The 22273-nt window shown below is 38.6% G+C and overlaps 2 protein-coding genes across 4 annotated transcripts in view; one reads left to right on the top strand and one right to left on the bottom strand.

Annotated features, from left to right (window-relative positions):
* Positions 1 to 8803, top strand: part of dynlt2b (dynein light chain Tctex-type 2B) — a 15909-nt gene extending 7106 nt beyond the window's left edge. For all 3 annotated transcript variants that reach the window (XR_008572736.1, XR_008572737.1, XM_054790460.1), the window contains one exon: positions 2 to 8803. The gene's annotated coding sequence lies outside the window, so the exon portion shown is untranslated. The remainder of the gene's footprint in view (position 1) is intronic.
* The window catches only part of nmur1a (neuromedin U receptor 1a), a 22019-nt gene continuing 2606 nt past the window's right edge, over positions 2861 to 22273 (bottom strand). Inside the window, exons 2-3 of the mRNA XM_054790457.1 lie at positions 9228 to 10127; positions 2861 to 5831 (exon numbers count right to left, since the gene is read on the bottom strand). Of these exons, the coding sequence (XP_054646432.1) occupies positions 5452 to 5831; positions 9228 to 10101 (1254 nt within the window). The 5' untranslated portion in view covers positions 10102 to 10127 and the 3' untranslated portion in view covers positions 2861 to 5451. The remainder of the gene's footprint in view (positions 5832 to 9227; positions 10128 to 22273) is intronic.

Genomic DNA, 22273 nt, shown 5'->3' with positions numbered 1-22273 from the left:
GGATGGTACTTACTGTTGATGAGGGCTTACAGTACATCCTGGCGAGATCGTCGACATGGACACCATCATGACCTCTTTCTTGAATTCAGTAGTGGTCTTCACCCTCTTTGGAATGTCACTGTCACTTGCAACCTTCTTTGGACTCATAGCCGCTTATTTAGAGTTCATTGCACTCAGTGAAAAAAATGCACGAACAGCAGTCATGAACGCCGAGGGTCCATGGTTTAGGCTACTTCATAGCCTTATACCGTATGTATTGGATGTGCCTTCCAGGCTGCTGTAGTGAGATTTCGTCTACTGGCGTGATTCAAGATGGCTATGTAAACAAACCAAGCACTAATACGACGTTTGTTACGCGTGCCATATTGCACGCTAACCAAGCGGGCAAACCCAAACCAAGGCAAAAATTTGGGATGTTAACCGAAAAACGCGTGAACCGGGGCGGATGTTAACTGAGGTACCACTGTACGTGGAATCTACAATTTCAGCATAATTCACTGTGCTCTACGTTGACTCCTGAGTTTCAGTTACCGTTCGTGAGAGATGCCCTGGTAAAAATCACACGTGAACGTCGACACAATCTCCAGAAATAAACGCCCTGGCAAGTACATTTCCTCAGAAGCCCCCATCCAAGAATTTTTACACGGCCCTCAGAAGTAAACTTCTTGGCAAGAACAAATATGCCGAATGAAAGAACAAGCGCATGCATACTTCGATTTTTTGCGAGTAGTCACCCCTACGTAGTCAGTATTCCCAAGTCCAACACCCAGTATCACCTTTCTTCCTACATCCCAAGAACAGCCAGGTTGTGGAACTCCCTCCCGCCAACCATGTTTCCAGAGACTCCTAACATCAACTGTTTCAAGTCAGCAGTTAATGCACATTTTTTGAATGATATTATTAGTGAATGAAATACAAATCGGCTTTTTGTGTTGTTGGTATTTATATATTAAATTTAAGGGCCGCTTTTCATCTTCTGTCAAAAAAAAAACAAAAAACGGCTGACGACCTTAAATGTGTTACGTGGCAGAGGTAGGATTTCTCCTTTTGAGAAGGGTTACTTTACCCTTTTTTGTCATAGCTTGCTGTGCAGCTTACGCTTGTGACTGCCCAAAGTCTGTCTTTGTGATTTTCAATTCTCACCACCTGTTGTCCACCCGCTCTTCTATTCTAATTCCATTATCATCCCTCCTCACTGTCGTTACCGCTAAGTAGTGTGTTTATATGCATCATTTATGCCCCGTTACCATTGTCCCGCCGCCAGATTGGATTTCATTCACTTGTATCGAAACCCGAAGCTGCATTGATGTTCTATTTCATACACCCACTGTGACACTGACTGGAAAGTAAATATCTAATGTTAAAATTCAGCCAATGTCTTGTACTACTAAAGTTACTATGCACATTTGCAACGCTGGCGAAATGTAAATGGGAAGCCACATCTGTCTGAGATGGTGCACTTGATTTATCACACAAAATGACCTCGCGCTCTGTGCTGTATTGCGTTTAACTATGTGTCGTGGCAGAAATGATGTCAGGGACAAGACTACGTTGAAATTGTTTTTCGTGTTTTCACATAAAACTTGCTTTGCATATAGATATGGCACTATAAATAATCTTTACATGTAATACTGTAGGAATTAAATCATTACAGGTACTTTTTGAAGGTAGTCGCCAGTAGTGGGACCCGATTATATTTGCTCATCCAATTCATTCACATCACATTTGAATTGAATAACAATATTTGACACAGTAAGCAATGTTTTTCAATACCGATACATTGTGGCCGACAGCTGAATCAATAAATTGGCATCTATGTGCACGTAAACAAAAATACCATTTTCCATCACACTACTACAGTGGTGTGAAAAAGTGTTTTCCCCCTCCCTGATTTATTTATTTTTTTGCATGTTTGTCACACGTAAATGTTTCAGATCATCAAACAAATGTAAATATTAGTTAATGACAACACAACTGAACACAAAATGCAGTTTTTAAATGAAACTTTTTATTATTAAAGGCGGGGAAAATAAGAAATCAGGATGGGGGCAAACACTATTTCACTATTTCACACCACTGTATGATATGACTTTATTTTGTCACATAACTTTTTTCACAACTTAATTTTCCAAAAATGACAACTTTATTTGTTGTTTTCTGTGATTTTCATAATAATTTGTCTTTAAAAAAAAATATTTTTTTCTTTAATATTTCAACTTTATGCTACTGAAAACGTCATCATGATATCACGTTCTTGTAAGACTTTTTCTCGTTAATTACAACTTTTTTCTCTTCAAATTTTCACTTGATGCTGTTTTTTTTTTTTTTTTAAGTTTTCTTGTTAAATTATACTTTTTGAATGTGCAGCGAGCCAATAACAAAACAGATGCGGGCTGCAAATGGCCCCCGGACCGCACTTTGGACACCCGGGGGCTAGTATGTATTTGCATTGAGAATAAGTTGAATTAAAAGACACTCTTTTGTAAGTTTACCAATGTATTCGAACTGCGTAGTGTCGTCACGAGTGTCGAAAATCACATTTGTCAAACTGCTTGTGTTGGCTTCTACTAAAACAAATTCAACTGCATTTTATAACTGTTCATAATCGAAAACTTTATTACGCAAACAGTTGAGTCCACAACATGAAGGCACACAGCAGTCAAGACATTTCGCTACTGTACGTTTTCATTCACTTTACATTCAAGCCACTGGAATCAGCACACTTACGTCAATGGGAAGGTCTTACAAAATACTCCATAGAACAAGACGGTGTGTCACTTACAGCGCCATCTACCATTGAACATGATTTCACGTACCGTTTTCAATGAATTAGACAACCCGTAGATTTTCCATTGCACACACATTTTTACACGCTTACTGCACCTGCAAAGATGTGCGAAGCTCTTAGCCAGGGCCTGTTTACAGATCATTACGCCACTAAACATCAAGAAGACCAAACAAGAGTGGACGTGCACATAAATACTAGCAAAGGCATTAAGACTTTTTAATGATGCACTGTAATTCTCAGCCGGAATTGTTGTTTTTAGCAAATCCTCCCCCCCTTTTTTTTTTTTAAGTCTGGGGTGATGTATGTTCATTTGACTTTTGACCAAGGTGTACATTTATTCATGACAATAATAATAATAATACTTTGAATTTGTAAGCAGCTTTCTCAAACACAAGGACTAGGGCTGTAACGATTCATTTTCATAACGATTCGATTCGTATCACGATTCGTGGTTGCCAATACGATTCAAGGACGAAATTGGTTTATTTAGAAGGATACGATCCGAAACGATTCAGTAACTTTAAATCGATTCAGTAAGTTTTTAGCCAAAAATTCAACCAGTGTGATTGTGAAATAAATACCTGGATACTGGACCGTGCAGGTGACGGTCCAGGTGACTAGACTCCTCGTTGTTTTTGGTAATAGAATCAGGTATGAATTAATTATGGATATAAAACAAACAAGTAAACAACAATTAATGGCAAATGCATTCGCATTTTATTTGAATCCAGCGCAACCAACACTTCAGGTTGAATTAACGATGAATGAATTCACAGGTTGAATTAAATCAAGTCTGTGATTAATTCTATCTGATAAAACATGACTTGCACTAGAATTTGATACCTCATTCACTTCTCTACCCCAAGTGTTAAAGACGTTGGAGCAGATTTCATAGCGGGAAGTAGTGCCTTTGGTTCCCATTGCTTCCCATTGAGTCAAGACAAAAGCTGTGATCAACCCACGGACCTCGCTGTGGAACACACACGTAAACAAGATGGCCGTGGCGCTCCGTCGCGGAAGAAGACGTGAGCGTCTTTGTCACATACACAAGAATGGACAGGCGACAGTGCACAAGGATACGGGGGGAGACAAATATAACGCAGAGCGATTTGTGAGGTCTGATTATTTTGAGTAGGCATTTTTGTGATGCAAATATACTACTCTTTTGAACGCAAATTGTTTCGAGAAGCCAAACTCCTCACTTGTGTAACCCCAGCGAGTACCTGGAACTACATTCCTCTGACCGAGCCTCTTTGTCCTGGCGCCGCTCCGCTCTAGTGTTTATTGCATCCTTGTTAAAACTCATTGCTGCTGTCGTCCTTATGCTACTTTCCTCAAACTTTATGGAACAAACCGAAGAGTCATTTATTCCGTAATGGCGCCCTCTAGCCGCGTAACTTCTGTCTTCCTTCGGCATGTCCAGAAATCCAACTTTTTGTGCAATGTTTAGTTAGCATCTACCTTTGCCTTTTGGGCGCAGAAGGTTTCATCGACACTGTGAGAAAACTTGCAAACATAGAAAGTTCAGAGTCACACCGCTAGCTGTTTGCTCGCGATCGCAGACAACAGGGGACACGGCACGGAGGAGATTGACTGACAATGGTCTGCAGCCAATCAGGACGCAGAACACAATGCGTGGGTTTTTGCAAAATTGCAAAAAAATATGTCTGAAACTGCAAGGCCGTGAAAGGTGAACTGCGATGTAGTGAGGGACGACTGTATCAAAGACGTTACTTTTTAAAAGTTGTAATGTCATGAAAAACAAAGAAAGTTGCAATTTTGGGAAAATTAGGTCGCAAAAAACTTATGTTATGATAATAAAATCAAAATATGTAAATAACGTCATAATTATGAGGAAACAAATGGCAGAGATGGAAAATATAGCTGGAATTGTACGCAAATAAAGTCAAAGGATTAAGAGAAAAAAGCGTCCGAAAATGTCAATTTTAGGAGAATTAAAAAAAAAAAATTGTTGGAAAATTGGCTTGGTGAAAACGTCAAAATATCGGGGGAATAAAGTCAAAATACGAGAAGAAAATTTACAAAACTTATTTAAGAAGAAAGATGAAATACGCTGCTCGAAAAAATGAAGGGAACACTAAAATAACACATCCTAGATCTGAATGAATGAAATATTCTTATTAAATACTTTGTTCTTTACATATACTGTATGTGCTGACAACTAAATCACACAGAAATTATCAATGGAAATCAAATGTATTATTATTATTATTATTATTATTATTATGCTGTGCTGTCCACGTGGTGTCTATTTCCATTTGCACAACAGCATGTGAAATTGATTGTCAATCTGTGTTGCTTCCAAAGTGGACAGTTTGATTTCACACAAGTGTTCCCTTTATTTTTGCGAGCAAGTCATTTGTCGCCTACATCACAAAGCTGAGATGCAGGTTTTTCTTGACATATTCCTTCTTTCCAATATATCAAAGTGGCCCTTGCATCCCTTCATTTTTCAGTATGTTGTTCGCACACCCCTGACATACGTTACAGTAATTCGCCCTGTGCTTGTTCATGCGGTAGTTGCCGTATTTTCAGACATGAAGCTGAATCAGTCCAATTGCGAAGGACAGGGAACGGATGCGGTGGTTGAAAGTGAGACACTATCTGAGCGTCATGCAATCCTTAACATCATAAGAATGTGCTTAACATGTGATTGCCGTCTCTCTCACTGCCCGTTCTCCTTCTGCCTCCCCTTCCGCAACGTTTGGTCCAATGTTTTGCGGGACATCGTTGATGGTACTGCGAAGCGTCACCCGAGTGACACTCAGCGAGTATTTTCGAGGGACGATGTGGTGCGGCCGATGGCACATGACCTCCTTGAACATTTCTCGGAAGCGCGTGGACATGAGGTTGTACAGGATTGGGTTGACGGCGGAGCTGAGGTAGAAAAACACTCCAGAGAGGATGTGCACATACTGGAAGATTTGCAGGCGGCTGTCGGTCCACTCGCTGATGAAACTCCACACCAGGCGGTCGGTGTGAAACGGGGCCCAGCAGATCCCAAAAACCACCACTAGAACAACTGCAAAAAAAAAAGGAAAAATTATTTTTGGGTGATTATTTTTTATTTTAATTACATTTAAAAAAATATTTTGAATCATAGATTTTTTCCCCACCAAGGTTCCATTGTATGGTACTGTACATATTCTTCTTCTATTTTTGGTTTTATACATGTATGCTTTTCATTTCAAGCATAACTTTCACTTTGACACAGTTCCTTTTTGCTTCTGTGACAGCTGAAATATCTAAACAACTAAAATTTTCCCTACAATGCGTAACCATCTGCATGCTACACCCCTCCATGCTCTCGTACTTCCTCCTTGCTGTCGAGCTGTTAAAACATGCAAAAGATCCATGCTGAGCTTTTATCAAATGCACTCATGCCACCTTGTGGCCGTTTTTATGGCGTATAACCGCTGGAATTGTGATCTCTTTTGTTGTGCAATTGCGTCATCCCCTCTTTTTGCCTTTTTGTGCCACAAAAAACGTAAAACACTTATAAATATGTCTTTGGGAGCGAGGCTTCAGGTTTTGAAAAAAAATGTATAAATATGTTGTTGGTATTGAATTAATTAATTAACAAATGTTCACAGTTTCATGGTTGAATACGGCCTATTAGTCAAGACTCATGCATATGTACGCAAATTGTACATGTTATTGGCCCAATATAAGCATTTTCAGTCATAAAAATGGCCGAATGAACACAAATACAAATAAAAGGCATGGGAAGTAACTTGTGTGACGTCAGGTAGCTACTATAGAGTTGCTGAGTGTTAGCACAGGTAGCAGTGTGGAGAGGGCCAGTGACTGGCGTGAGTTGTGGCTGACAGCAGCTCCTGTGTGAACATTCACTGCACATGTGTTCTTTGTGCCATTGCAGTATTATTCTACTACGCTGGCCACTAGGTGTCAGGAACATCACATTGATGAGACAATAGCCACCATGTATCCTGTCAGTGCTAATATGTGAGTCTATGTTATGTCGAAGACGTCTTATTTTCTTTGACTGTGTCAACTATATTGGGTAATACAAGTTTAAAACTGACTATGGGGGTGTTATTTCACGTCTAGAGGGCTCTAATAATGCTCAAAACCATATTTAGCAGGTCGTAAAACAGGTTTTCTAAGCTGTAACTACAAAAATATTCTCTTTATAGATAAGGAATTGTATTTTGTGGAAATGCACTTATCGTGGTCGGGTCTGGAACCAATTAACCGCAATAAACAAGAGACAACTGTATAATTTTGTTATAATAATCATATCTGTCAATGTTTTGAATAGCCGTCAAACAGTGCCTCTGTTGGTTGCAGCAAAGTTCTGCACTCTCTCTTCTACTTTTTCGATGTGATTAATCAACAATCAACTGCACACAACCGACTAAATTCAATATTAATGATTATTCCTAATTTGTAATCTACATGAATTTACCATGAGCAACTATAAATATATAGAGTGAGGTGGTTTCACTCCATATCCAGCACATCGAAATTGGCAAAAGTTCCCACTTCTGTTGGGATTTGTCCCTCCCTGCTCTCATTTTCTGTTCTTCTCTAACCTTTAGCTGCATTGATGGAGTTTTTCTTAATAATCTTTCCAAAGGTCCAGTCTATTCCGTTTCATGCAAGCTTTTCATGCATGTTGATAAAACAGAAGATCAATCATTCACATCCATGGACCGCAAATCTGAGAGACTGCAAATCAATAGATGTCAGCCTCTGCATCCATGGAGATAATCACGTCTGTATTTGCTTTCATCTCTCACATGCAAAGGCACAATGCCGCATTAATGATGAATTGCTACGTATGATGTAAGGGACGTCATAAGCTTTGCATGAAAATGCAGAGCGAGCTAGAACGGCATTCAGAGTAACACATTCCAGAAACCACAGTGTTAAAAATAATGTTCAAAATAAAAAACATTCTTATGTATTTTAATTCATCCGTCCATCCATACTGTAATGCGGGTGGCCAGAGCCCATGCCAGCTGTCCAGTATTTTCTGGGTTAAACACCAAAACTCGATTATTATTGGATAATGCGGTAGCCTACGCGGGTCATTGGGAGGTCAAAAAGTAAAATTCCCTGCTTTAATCAAATAGGCAGCTAACTAATTTTGCAGAGCCAACCCTTTTGACGAAGAAGGTGGCGCAAAGAAAGAAAGACAAGGAGTACGGTGCAAAACCGTGCAGCACCAGAAGTCGCATTAATGGTGAGAAGTATTTTATTTATTATTGGACAGCTTCAGTATAACAATGTTAATAAAAAGAACATTGTTTGTCTTGCTTAAAAATGCATGCATTTAGTTGTGTTCGGTGTTTAGTTGTGCTCTAAACTGTGCTGCTGATGTTGACACTTGGGTTGTTTTCAGGACATGTGCGCATGTGTGTTGTTTCATGTGTTGTTTGCTCACCTCCCCAGCTTTTGAGCTCTTTTTTCTAGCAGGTCGCCGGTATGTGTGAGTCACGGGAAGAAAAGCACTGACGTAGGTAGAAGCAAATATGTAAGACAGCATCTTTTTCAGACTTTTTTTTGTGGGGTACTCGATTCACAATTACAATGCTTCTTCTGCCTTGTGTTTGTATTTTAGTTCATTTAGTTAGTTAATTCAGCCATTTTTATGCTTGAAAATGCTTAATTTAGACCAAGAACAAGCGCAATTTGCATAAATATGCTTATTTGTACTAATAATAGGCTGTATTCAACCACAAAACAGTGATCATTTAATCGATTTTTGAAAACCAGCGAGGGAGCGATAATCAAACTGCAATGTTGCGAGGCACGATTGGATGTCAACGTCTTTGAATGCGTCGTTTCAATGCCTTATGTTTGTAATTTAGTTCACTTAGACATTTATACGCTTGAAAATGCTTAACTTAGGCCAAGAATAAGTACAATTTGCACAAGTATGTTTTTTAAAAATTAATAATAGGCCATATTCAACGACAAAACAATGATCATTTATTAATTAATTTTTGAAAGCCCGTGAGGGAGCGATAATCAAACTGCAACATTGCGAGGCATGCTTGTACGTCAGCGTCTTTGAATGCGTCTTTTGAATGCCTTGTGTTTGCATTTTAGTTCACTTTTTATGCTTGAAAATGCATAGTTTTGTCAAAAAGTATGCAACATTTGCTTGAATATTCGTATGTCTTGACTAATAATAGGGCGTGAACCATGAAAACAACCATGACACAGCACAACTTATTAATTAATACATTTTTCAAAAACCGTGAACGAGTGAAGCCACAAAACTTGAACCGTAACGTGGCGAGGGACGACCGCATCGCGGAACTTCAACAAAAGTGGGGGAAAAAATGGCTCCGGATCAAACAATTATTTTGATGAACAAAACAAAGTGATGGGCAGAGATGATGATTCACTTCCAGTGGAAGATCTGATGGAATCAGGTGGTACTTACACAACATTTTGGTGACCTGCCGTCGTCGTGCCTTTTGTTGTTGGGTGCGGTTGTTGCAGAAGCTGTCCTGACCGGCGCCCGCCTTCGCTTCCAGCGCCTGGTGCATCCTCTCTCGTTTTAGCTGCAGCCCAATGAGCGTGTACAGGACACTGATGGTGAGCATGGGTAGGATGAAGAATAGCAAGGTGGTCACTTGGATAATCAGGTTGTAGATCCATTGTGGCTTCACCAGCGTACATATGGCCGAGTCGGGGATCTCCACGCTCAGAGGTCCACCCGAGCTGCAGGAGTCGCAGCTCAGGTAGGAAATCCCATGCAGACTTGTGTTGGGGAGAGAACACAACACTGACACACCCCACACTGTGAGGATGACCCTCTTGGCGTGGGTGCGCGTCACTACGTACTTGGCACGGAGCGGGTGCACCACGGCGATGTAGCGTTCCACGCTCAGTGCAGTCACATTGAGGATGGACGCAAAGCAGACCGTCTCGAATAGAAACGTCTTAAAGTAGCAGCCGCCCTTCCCTAGGAGGAAGGGGTAGTTCTGCCACAGCTCGTACAGCTCCAGCGGCATGCCGAGCAGCAGCACCAGCAGGTCCGACACCGCCAGGCTGAACAGGTAGTAGTTTGTCGGCGTCCACATCACTTTGTTGCGTGCAATGACGGTGCAAGTCAGTGCATTGCCCAACACGCCTACCAAAAAGATGATCAGGTAAATGATGAAGACGGGAAGCAGCACAGGGGAGCGACGGGGGCCCAAGTACTTATCCAGGAAGGTGTCCGTTGTCACACACGTGTCCTCCATGTGGATACGGCTGCCATTGGTGTCAGGAGTCAGATTGGTTAGATCAGACGAGCAGTTGTACGGCGGCATCTTGTTCAAGGAGTCTGGCTCGCTACCTGGGAAGAATAAGATTCATCTCCATTACATTCATGTGCAAATACAAATGACGTGCTGAACCCTATCATCCCTGGCACACTGTGTCATTTTCACTTTTTTAATTGTAATTTTCAAGCAATTTTGGCAGTGTTGAATGAATAGAATCAAAATCAACTTGATTGTCCCAAAGCAAAATGTTAGGAAATGTATTAGGGCAACATTGAGAAAAAAAAGTCATCTGAGATTTTGAGAAGTCATCAATTTACGAGAAAAAAACTGATACTTAAAAAAATAAAGTCTTAAATTTACGAGAAAAAAACTTGTAATAATGATGTATGACTTTATTCTTGTAATATTACAAGTCGCTTGCCAGTTTTGAATGAATACAATCAAAATAAACGTTATTGTCCCAGAGCGAAATGTTACGACAGAGTATGAGGGCCACATTGAGGAAAAAAAATACTTTGAGATTTTGCGAATAAAGCCGAAAATTTACAAGAAAAAAAACTCGTAATATTTCGAGAAAAAAAAATCATCTGAGATTTTGAGAAGTCATCAATTTACAAGAAAAAAACGTGTAATATTCCGAGAATAAAGTCTTAAATTTACGAGAAAAAACTCGTAATAATGTAAATGTATAACTTTATTCTTGTAATATTACAAGTCGCTTGCCAGTTTTGAAGGAATAGAATCAAAATGAACTTTATTGTCCCAGAGCGAAATGTTACGACAGAGTATCAGGGCCACATTGAGAATTTTGAGAATAAAGTCGTAAATTTACCAGAATAAAGTCTTAAATTTACAAGAAAAAAACTCGTAATATTACAAGAATAAAGTTCTAGATTTATGAGAATAAAGTCGTAAATATATGACTTTACTCTTGTATTATTACGAGTTTTGTGGCAGTGTTCAATGAATAGAATCAAAATAAACTTTATTGTCCCAAAAGGAAATGTTACGACAGAGTATTAGGGCCACATTGAGGGAAAAAAAAGCTGAGACGTAAATTTACCAGAATAAAGTCTTATATATATACAAGAAAAAACCTCGTAATATTACGAGAATAAACTTACATAAAAAACTAACAGAAAAAATTTATGTTACAGGCATTGCCTGAGACAGCTATGAAAAGGGGGAACTTATGTGACCTTTGGCCCTGGGCATGCGGAGGGGGCGGGGTAAGGAAGGCGGAGGTGTGTGCCCCCCATGCGGGAGAAGGGCTAGACATGCTAATCTGTTGCTCAACTGCTCTGTTTTGCTGCCACGTTGTAAATAAAAGCTTGCCTGAAGTTAGTCGCCGGACCAAGAGAACATATAGCCATGGTTTATTTTCACGTATGACACGGTGACACGCAGTCGTACCACTTTTTTCTCATAATTTTACGACTTTATTCTCGTGATATTACGGATTTTTTCTTGTAATATTACCAGTTATTTCCTGTAAATTAATGAGTTTATTCTCGAAATCTCCAACCTTTTTTTTTTTTTTTTTTTTGATGCGGCCCTCCTAATACCCTAAAGTCCAACACGGCTGCAACCATAATAAATACACAATCATAAATACAAGTCACATAAAACATACTTGCAACAGTGTTAGGAATGCTACACAATAAAACAACATACAATGCCCACCGATACACAATATTGCTCTTAAAATAAATCCTCGCGACTGACTTTTTTGTCGTTCAACCTCAGAAAACAGGCTGTGAGAAGTGGCATTCATAATTCTACAGGCCAAATGTGCTACAGATCACTCGTTAAATGTATTGTAAAGACGGAATTTCACGCATGCCTGTGGTTTTCATAGCAGCTTTCACCACGATCACAGGTTTAGTTCTGTGTTAAATAGAATGGAACTTTATTGTCACTGTAACAGGAACAGTGCAAATCAGTCATAGAGGATATACGTGGAATTTTCCAGATAACATTCCTTTATGAAACATTTTCTAATTCTCATCACTGTTCCTTTTATTAGCCTAAAAAGGCTAATCTACCCAAAAGAATGGTATTTTTGTTCCTAAGAACAAAAACATCCTAATTAAACTATCAAAAATGACATTTTTTGGAGACTCAAAATTGTCCATAGGTATGAATGTGAGTGTGAATGGTTGTTGTTCGACGTGTGCCCTGCCATTGGCTAGCGACCAGTCCAGGGTACCCGCGACACAAGTGAGGATAAGCAGCATAGAAGACGGATGGACGATAAACATTCTGGAACATTTTGTGTATCATTTTAAAAGCTTCGTTGTCTTGCTTGAGGGCGCTTTGATCGCTCCGGAAACGGACTCGCATTTCTCAAACAACTTAAATATAATTTAATCGACAGCACGTACAGTATTAGTGTCAGCACCAGGGGAACAGTTGTCGAAGTCACGTAATTTGCTCAAGGGCACTTCAGCTGTGAATGCGTTGGGCGTGTGTCCTGGGAATTGAGCTGGTGGCCACATTCTTGACACTTCCCCCAGCAACTGGCCCCATATCGATCCCTGTCCCCCAATGAAATGCTCCATTAAAGAATCTGTCCCTGCTGTTTCTCCTAATGAAACCTGATCTCAATTGTGACAGCGAAGAGCAGACTGATTGAATGAGATCAAATCGCCATCTGCCTCCTGCTCTTGCAGAAGAGCCCCGAATGCCACGAAAGCATCTTCACACTTTGTGTAATATTTTTCAAGAGGGCTTTTGCTTGCGCCAACTCACACGTCTCTGAGGACACGTAGAATAGGACTAGAAACCGAAAGGGGTCTCTTGAGATGACTGGTCACGTTTGCATCTGCTGTTTTTGGTTTTGTTTTTGTCAGTACAGTATTTACTTTACTTGATCTTCTTTCACCCGTAATCGGACATATCCGTGTATTCCTCTGCAGTGCTGTGGCTGGTGCTTCTGTTTAAAGACAAAGTCTGAGGGTTTTTATGCACTCTTCACGCAATCGTTATGCGAGTTAAACTGTGTGTCAATCGTTCTAGCAGCACCACTGGCCATCTTTTCATATTTTGACTTTATTCTTGTAAAATTACAGCTGTTTTTCCGGTGCTGCTGTTGTTGTAGTTTTTAATTTTCCAACTATTTAAACATTTTTCTTCTTAATTTCCTCATAATTTTGACTTTATTCCCATAATATTTTGCCTTTATTCTGGCAACATTTTCCGCAACCAGATTTCCCAAAAATGTCAACTTTGTGAGTTGTTTTGTGTACGACTTTTTTTTTTTTTATATTTTGACTTTACTCTTGTAAAATTACAGCTGTTTTTAAAAGATGTTCCATCTCTTTGAACTTTTTTCTTGTTCATTTTCTCCTCATAATTATGGCTTTATTCCCATAATATTTGGACTTTTTTCTGGTAACGTTGTACCATTTTCCGCAACCAGAGTTCCCAAAAATTATTATTGTTGTTTTGTTTGTTTCTCATAATATTGTGATTTTTAACATAATAATGTGTTTTTTCTTTAATGTTTCAGCTTTATGCAACTAAACTGACGTTATTTGTCATAATATTATGTTATTTGAGTAACATTAAGAGTTTTTCTCTTTAGATAACACCTTTTTTTTCTTAATATTTTGACTTGTTCTGATTTTACCATTTTTTATGTCTCTGTTTTCTTGTTAAATTATATTTTTAGAATGTTCTAGAATGTTCTTCTTTCAAAAGGAGAATGTGTGCTCAAATTTAATTCACGGTACAGTGTAATATATGTATATATTTCTTTCATTTTAACTGGCATTTCAATTTCATTTTTATCTGTGGCTATTCAAATAAATCATCATTTAATCAGGTGAGAAAGTGCCACAGTTGATTTTAAAGTAATATTCAAGGAATATTATCATCTACTGTTTTGGCATTGGGAAAGGGCATCCATATATGAACGACAGAATGTATTAAAATATGATACGGGACACTGCATGGAGAGCTTATTAGCAATGTCTTCCATTCAAAGTGGCTTTACAGCAGTGGTGTGCGGTCAGGGCCAGCAAAGCCTTCTCTTTATTGCTCAGTCTATTATCGCCATGTCATAGCGGGTCTCTTGGCTGCATTACTTGTAGTAGGTGTCGGTGTATTGTTCGTTTTTTTTTTTTTTTTGTCCAATCAGACTTCAGCTTTTGTGTTGCCATGCCAATGTAATCTGCCCTGGGCCTTCGGGAACAGTAGTTCTGGCCCATGTCACTTAAACACTATTAGAAATGGGGCTGTTTCTGTAACCAATCAGATTTTAAGTCCACTTCACAGGGCCAGCTAGATGACCTACACTAACACCAGCATTTTTCCATCTCCAATACTGATTGGTTGATCAGAGCAAAACTGCTCAACAAGCCAAGATACGCCCACAATGGCTGACTGAGGAGGAGATATTGCCATCTATGGTGAGTGAGTGTAAATATATTATTTAAAAGTGTAATGTTTTTGTCATGTTGTTAGATACGTATTGATTCTGAACTGCTCCAGATGATGTTGTAGTGCAAAGGTTTGGAGTTGTCAGAGCCTTTTCCTTTATGCCGATCACCGGTGGAAGTTACTTATGCTAAGGCGTATTGGTCACGATGTATTTGAAGATAAGGGGTGAACTCGGTGTCTTCCGTTTTTAACTCATTCAATACCAAAGACGTATTTATACATTTTTATAAACCTGAACGCCCGATCACAAAGATGTATTTATACGTCTATTATGTTTTTTGCGCAAAAGGCAGAAAGAGGTGATGACGCAACTGCACCCTAATACTGTAGATCACTTTTAAAGCAGTTTTAAGCCATAAAAACAGCCACAAGGTGGCAGAAGAGCATTTGATCAGAGCTCGGCATGGATTGTTTGCATGTAAAAACACACTCGACAGCAAGGAGGAAGTGGAAGAGCGTGGAGGAGTGTAGCGTGCAGAAGGTTACGCGTTGTAGGGAAATTTTAACACATACGCATGTGTTATGGTTGGTTATTTCCAAATGTGAAAATTATAAATAATTGATGGTGTTATATTTGTAAATAATTAGTTGTTTTGATGTAAAAAGCCCTTTTTTGTGTTGTTTATGTTGGTATAGTTGTTGATATTTGAGATATTTGAGTGAAAGTGATGTTTGTAATGTATCTTTTCACAAAAAGCTGTTTTTCTCCCTTTTCTATTTCCTGAAACTTCTACTGCTGATTAGATATATTATTATTATATAGAACACAATATTCTGTTTGCCTTTAAAGATCAGTCAAAATCGTCTAAAATGGCCGCTTGTCTTTTGAAAAAACGTCTGGGATTGAAAGAGTTAATAACGGTATTGTAGCGACTTGGCAGTTGTGTATTGCGTTAGGGTCGGCAGATGGCACAGGGCACTGGGGTTCCAATCCCAGTCAGGTGGAATGGAAACGTACCGTAATATTTATTATTATTAGGATTTCTTGACCAATACTAGCACTGGAGAAAAATTCTGGTTTGTTGAGTCCCCGCTGAAGGCCTAGCTCCCAAAGGCACCGCCCACCGAGGCTTTCCAGCAACATGAACGTCACTGTTCCCGTCAAAAACTGCAAAGTCCTGCAGAGTCGTACTCCACACGGTGCACTGAAAAGTGCATTCAAATTAAAAGCGATTACCGCCCTTGGGCTTTGAACGCAACACATCATAACATCATGAGTCACTCCTAAATTACTTCATTTGCTATTTTACAAAATTGTCCCGAGAACATAATTAATAGCTATCCCTTCGATTCAGGTGCAGCACATTGTCTCACGTTAATGTGGACCACGACTGACAACCTAATTGTCACGGGCTATATTTGTCGTAGCGCGTACGTCAATTATTGCAGATGGATTCAATAAGTGAGCAGACAGTCACACTTCCAATAGGCTGACCTCTTCGTCCTACATGTGGTGTGAACACTGAAAAGCTCTACTGTGCTTTGCTCAAGGCCAACGTTGATACTAATGATGTGATGCTGGCTTGAAGGTACACTTTGTATATAGTAAATCATTGTCGGAATGTCCTTTAAGCAAGGCATTTTCAAAGAAACACACAAAAGAAAACAGTGAATCCCTGAGAAATAATGAACTCATTCAATCCCAGCCATTTTTCAAAAGACAACCCTTCCAGTATCGGCAATTTTAGACGATTTTTACTGATCTTTCAAGGCCCACTGAACATTATGCTCTACGGGTATACACTAGGTTCCCAACTTATGAACACAATTGGTTCCAGACGACCGTTCTTAAGTCGATTTCTTCTTAAGTCGGGGAAAAGGTAATTTACCAATGATATAGGTACTACATGTACATTTATACATATATACAGTATATGTGTATGTATGTAAATATGAGTTTGGATGCAGTAGTACGTAATGATAAATGTTATTTACCTTTAAAGAGGAGTGGTCGAGCATACGTAGTTGGCGGTCGTGGTGGAGTAGGAGTTATTGAAAAAGGACAAACCCTCGTCGTCGTTCTAAAAGAGGTAGTTCAGGGGAAACTGCTTAGGTGGAAGGAATTGGCGACGAAGGTGCAGACGAAGGTGTAAACATTGGTGGCGAGTCACTTGATGATGACGGTGCAGGAGTAGCAGATCTACGTTTGAAGAAGCTTTCAATGGAAGTTTGTATGGTCTTCCTTTTCTTCTCCTCGTGGATGATACGGTAGCACTGTAGAGTGCCATTTTCGAACAAATTAAAATGACAAAATATCGCAATTTTCGACAAAATACAACACATGAAAATATAGACCAGTCAGCTTGCGTTCGTATCTCCGAATGTTCGCTAGTCGGATGTTCGTAAGTAGAGAACCCGGTGTTTAAACTTTTGTGACAGCTCAAATACGTGTGCACCTCTTTTTGCCTCTCGTAAAAAACGTAAAAGATGTATAAATACGTCTTTGGGAGCAAGTGTTCGGGTTTAAAAAAAAAACGTATGAATACGTCTTTGGTATTGATTGATCTTTTGTTGCAGCTTCCACAACAACGATTATAGGAGAACTTTTGATAAGCATTTGAAAAGTCAATATGGATACATAACCAACATTTCAACTTCTATGGCACTGATCGAAATCACGGAGGATATCATTACTGCTATGGACAACAGAAGATGCGCAGCAGCTGTATTCATGGATCTGACAAAAGCCTTCGATACAATTAATCACAAAATCTTAATTTGAACATTAGAAAGGTATGGAATTAGAGGATTAGCTTTTAATTGGGTTAAAAGCTACATAGCAAAGAGGAAACAATTTGTAAAGCTAGGAGAATACACATCTGGGAGTTTATACACCACGTGTGGAGTACCCCAGGGGTCCATACTGGGACCAAAACTGTTTAATTTGTACATTAACATTTGTAAAGTAACAAACGACTTAAAATTGGTCTCATTCGCGGATGATACCACCGCTTTCTGTTCTGGAGAAAGTACACAAGAACTCATTAAAAAGGTCAAGGATGAAAAGGTCATATTAAAGTCATGGTTTGACAGGAACAGATTATCCCTGAACATAAGTAAAACTAAAATAATGCTATTTGGAAATAGCAGAAGGGAGATGTACGAGCAAATACAAATGAATGGAGTGGATATTGAAAAAGTGGAAGGATATAAATTCCTGTGGGTTATAATAGATGAAAAAATGAGTTGGAAATCTCATATTAAAAATATACAACAAAAGGTGGTGAGAAATATCTATATTGAATAAAGCAAAATATGTTCTTGATCAAAAATCACTCCACACTCTGTACTGTTCCTTAGTATTAGCATATTTAATGTATTGTGTGGAGATATGGGAAATAATTACAAAAGTAATCTTCACTCACTCACTGTACTGCAAAAAAGATGGGTGAGGATAATTCATAATGCCAAGTATAGAGAACATACAAACCCTCTATTTTTAAAATCGCAGATATTAAAATTTGCAGATTTAGTACAGTTACAAACCGCTAGAATAATGCATAAAGTTAATAACAACTCGTTACCCAAAAACCTCATTATTTAGTATTTCTCAATCAGAGAGGAGAAATATGATCTTAGAGGAATATTAAACTTAAAAACATTTATATGCGAGAACAACGCTGAAAACCCACAGCATTTCCGTGTGGAATTAAACTATGGAACGGATTGAGTAAAGAACTAAAACAATGTACAGAGATGAGCAAATTCAAAAAACAATACAAGCAGTTGGTGTTTGCTAAATACAAGGCAGAAGAGTCTTGATCATCACAATGATGTTCTGTCAGGTTTGCTATTTTTTTTTGTTTTGTTTAAAAAAAAAGTTTTGTTCTTTATTCATATTTATTTTAAACATTTATTATTATTATTATTATTATTATCATTATTAATAATGTAAATGTATATGTATATATGTATATGTATATATATATATAATTTTTTTCGGGGGGGACTTACCGATATGGATTATGTATTATTCTGACTATCACAGAAAACATGACATGGAATGCAGGAAGTGAACTAACTACATGTACTGTACTAGATGTAGAATAGATGAGGGGTAGGATTAAATAAGCTTTGCTTCTTCCTACTCCTTTTGGACATGTGGAACTGTGAAAAAAAATGATTCATGAGATGTATTCCATTGTAACCTTCATGTTCAAATCAACTAAACCAAACCAAACCAAACCAAACCAAACCAAAAAGGGGTGTTGTGTTAGACATTATGATTAAATAAACACACACACACACAAACAAAATTAATTGGAAAACCCACTGAATGTTGACTATTATACTGGCAGGGGAAGATAATGAGACACAATGGGAAAAAGCCCATTCTGTCAATCAATGCCAAATATTTTTCTTTGCATAATAACATTGCTCCATCAGAGGGCTTCAAAAAGAGGACCGTTATAGCTTCGCAGTTCATTTCAGCTCAACTGATTTCCTGTCTTAATAGAGACAAGCCACGGAACACAAAGAGGAGTAAGGACCCCTTTCTTTGAAAGCTGGTGGTCATCATTCACCTTTGGTTTTTGAGCGCAAGCGCATCTACAGTACAGCCGATGAAAAGCCGTGATGCATTTTGCAATCGTGTATGAACCCACAGCCGTTGTTTCATATTGCTCCTGCATGCTCTGTCAGTGCTTTCTAGTCGGCTTGTCGTCGTTTGTCATTGGCTTTTTGCAGCTTTGTGCTCAACATTTCGTCTCTTGAGTTATTTCCCTTGCAGTGTTGCAGCCGCCCATACGTATGCATTGGTCATAATTCCAACAAATCATAATAATATGCCCGAATAGCACAAGCTAGTCATCTGTGAAGCAGAACGTGGCAAATCATCGTTTTCAGTCAGCTTACGTGTTGGTCAATATTGCTTTATGGTTTGAGGCTTGGGTCACATACTGAAGGACCTTCAAAATCAAAGCAAATTTTTTCCAATATGTTTTGTTTGTACAGTTGTCTGGAAAATATGGTTTGTGATTGCACTGATAAAATGTTTTGTGTCCATTATAGGTACTGTATGTATTTCTGCTAAGATGCACATTTATATTACATTGACTTGCTGTGATTATCTGCTCTTGCCTCCTAAACAAGTCCTCCACATGCTTATCACCTGATTCAAATAGCATTGTGTTTCTAGGCATGTGACTCTGCCCTTCATCCTCTCTGTCCCTCACGGGGATCACCCTTCTCTCGAAGCCGTCCATTCAGGTACCTCCCATTATTCTCAAAGAACTAGTCTCGTCTTTTATCAATTTTGGAACTAGCAGCAGATTGTCCTTTGACAACAGTATTTACATTTTTTTCTCCATAATAAGTAATATATACAGTCGTGAATTTTTTAAAAATTTAGTTTAATTTTTTCTCCAAAAAAGGCCACGGAAAACACACCCCATTCACCATAAGTCGCTAATAATTTATGAATGCGTGATAATACCGATAAATGTACGGCATACGTGCACCACTGTTATAAAATCCCACAATTTTTACATGTTTATGACTTTATGCTTCATCAAGGTTTGAACCGGCTCACTGTCTGGATCCAGGAATTTTTTAAAGGATTCTTTAACATTGCAAGATAGGACCATTTTCGGCATTTGTGCATATAACTCCACGAAAAATGGTCAGAGCATTTGGGGAAAAAATACAGTAGTATTCAACAGTAGTATTCAAGTATTCAACAGGTTCTCCAAAATATCAAAGACCGATCCAAAAATGTTGCACATTTTTTGGCGGTTCTTGAACGCACCATAGTGATGTGCTGTGAAGAACTGGCACTAGCTTCGATGGTCAAGCCAGCCCCAAAACAGAAGCGAACACAGTTTAATACATTATTGTAAAATCGGTACTGGAATTACAACAACAGGCAAGCAGTGTGGACTATGTAGGCACGGCTTGAATTACCTTCCCGAGCCTGCTAGCCTGTCGACCAGGCTAAAGACTTCACCGTGACTGCGATTACATCTGTTCATGGATCATCTTACATTATCATTCATTAGTGGTGAGTACACATTGTATGTACATTTTATACTTTAAATGCATTTAATAAGTTCATGAGGCATATTTAGGGCAAAAAAGGGAATAATGGCAATTGAAGAGAGAAGGGGAGGTTTCTGGAGCTGAATCTAATAATTACAGGCTTCTCTCGCCACATTGCGGTTCGAATTTGGCAGCTTCACTCTGTCACGATCTTTCAAATATATATTAATGAACTCATTCAATACCAAAGACGTATTTATACATTGGCAAAAAGAGGTGATGACACAACTGCGCACTAATGGATGTCACTTTTAGAGCAGTTTCAAGTCATAAAAACGACCACAAGGTGGCAGAAGTGCATTTGATACGCGCTCGGCAGGGATCATTTACTGTACATGTAAAAACACACTCGACAGCAAGGAGGACGCGGAAGAGCGTGGAGGAGTGTAGCGCGCAGAAGGTTACGCATTGTAGGGAAATTTAAACGTATGCACATGCACGCACATGCTCGCACGCATGCGTGCACGTGCATGTGCACAATTTAGTTCCAAATGTGACAATTGTAAATAGTTCGTTGTTATATTTGTAAATAAATTGTGATTTTTGATGTAAAACAACCCTTTTTTGTGTTGTTTATGTTGTGGTAAAGTTGTTTAGATATAAAAAAAATATATATATTTGTTTCGAAAGTAAAAGTTATGCTTGAAATGTACCTTTTCCCAAAAAGTTGTTTTTCTCTCTTTGATATTTTCCTGGACCTTACCTCTGTTTTACTGCTGATCACTAAAGAACGGAAAGTAGAAACAAATTGGGAGTGTAATCTTTCTTTTGGTAGGGTCCATGTTCATATAGCCATAGAACACAATATTCATTGTGTCTTGAAAGATCAGTCAAAATCATCTAAAACGGCCGCTACTGGAGGGGTGTGTTTTGAAAAATGGCTAGAATTGAATGACTTAATAAATCATGTTGTTTTGTGGTTGAATACAGTCTATTAGAAAAAAAAAGTATTCACATTTAAGAAATTTTAAGTATTTCTTGCCAAAATGAAGCATTTTCAAGCATAAAAATGACAAAATGTACTAAAATACAAATATAGATCATGAAGAAAGAAGGCGCATTCAAATAGTGATATGATATTCTACACTGGTAAGGTGTAGCATAGGTGTCAGTAGGTGAAACAAGTTTTATTGCAGGCTTGAATTATCTCTCACATAATAATAATACCATAATAAGAATAATAATAATCACAATAATAACTGTTGCGGCCATCATCCAGCTGAAACTCAACTCTGAACCCACGATGTCCGGAAAACATGTTTTGCAACGCACACGTGGACAAGTTTTATTTGTCTTAAATGGCTTATTTTCTCTGATTATATCTACTATATTGGGTAATGTCAGTGTAAAAGTGACTATATGGGTGTTATTTCATGTCTCTAATAATGTTAAAATGAGTATTTAGAAGGTTGTAAACAGGTTTTCTATGCGCTAACTACGACAATATTTAGTTTATAAATAACTAAGGAATCCCACTTCTCAGAAATTCACTTATCACGGTCGGGCCTGGAACAAATGAACCGCAATAAAAGAGGGGTTACTGTACAACAGTCACTTTTATATGTTGGTGCGAAATCTGACGCGGGGCAATACTTTATGTGAAAAGTTATTTAGGTGTAATTTAGTGATACCTGACTAGAATGTCAGCTTGTGTCAAACTGTAGAAACTTTAAGCTATCACTCATTGATTCATCTGCCATACATGGACACTGCATGCACAGGTGGTCCCTGGTAGGGT

The sequence above is a fragment of the Dunckerocampus dactyliophorus genome, chromosome 10 (assembly GCF_027744805.1).
Source record: "Dunckerocampus dactyliophorus isolate RoL2022-P2 chromosome 10, RoL_Ddac_1.1, whole genome shotgun sequence".
Classification (NCBI taxonomy): domain Eukaryota; kingdom Metazoa; phylum Chordata; class Actinopteri; order Syngnathiformes; family Syngnathidae; genus Dunckerocampus; species Dunckerocampus dactyliophorus.
Note: the sequence above shows the minus strand (reverse complement) of the source record. Positions and strands in the feature narration are given on the sequence as shown.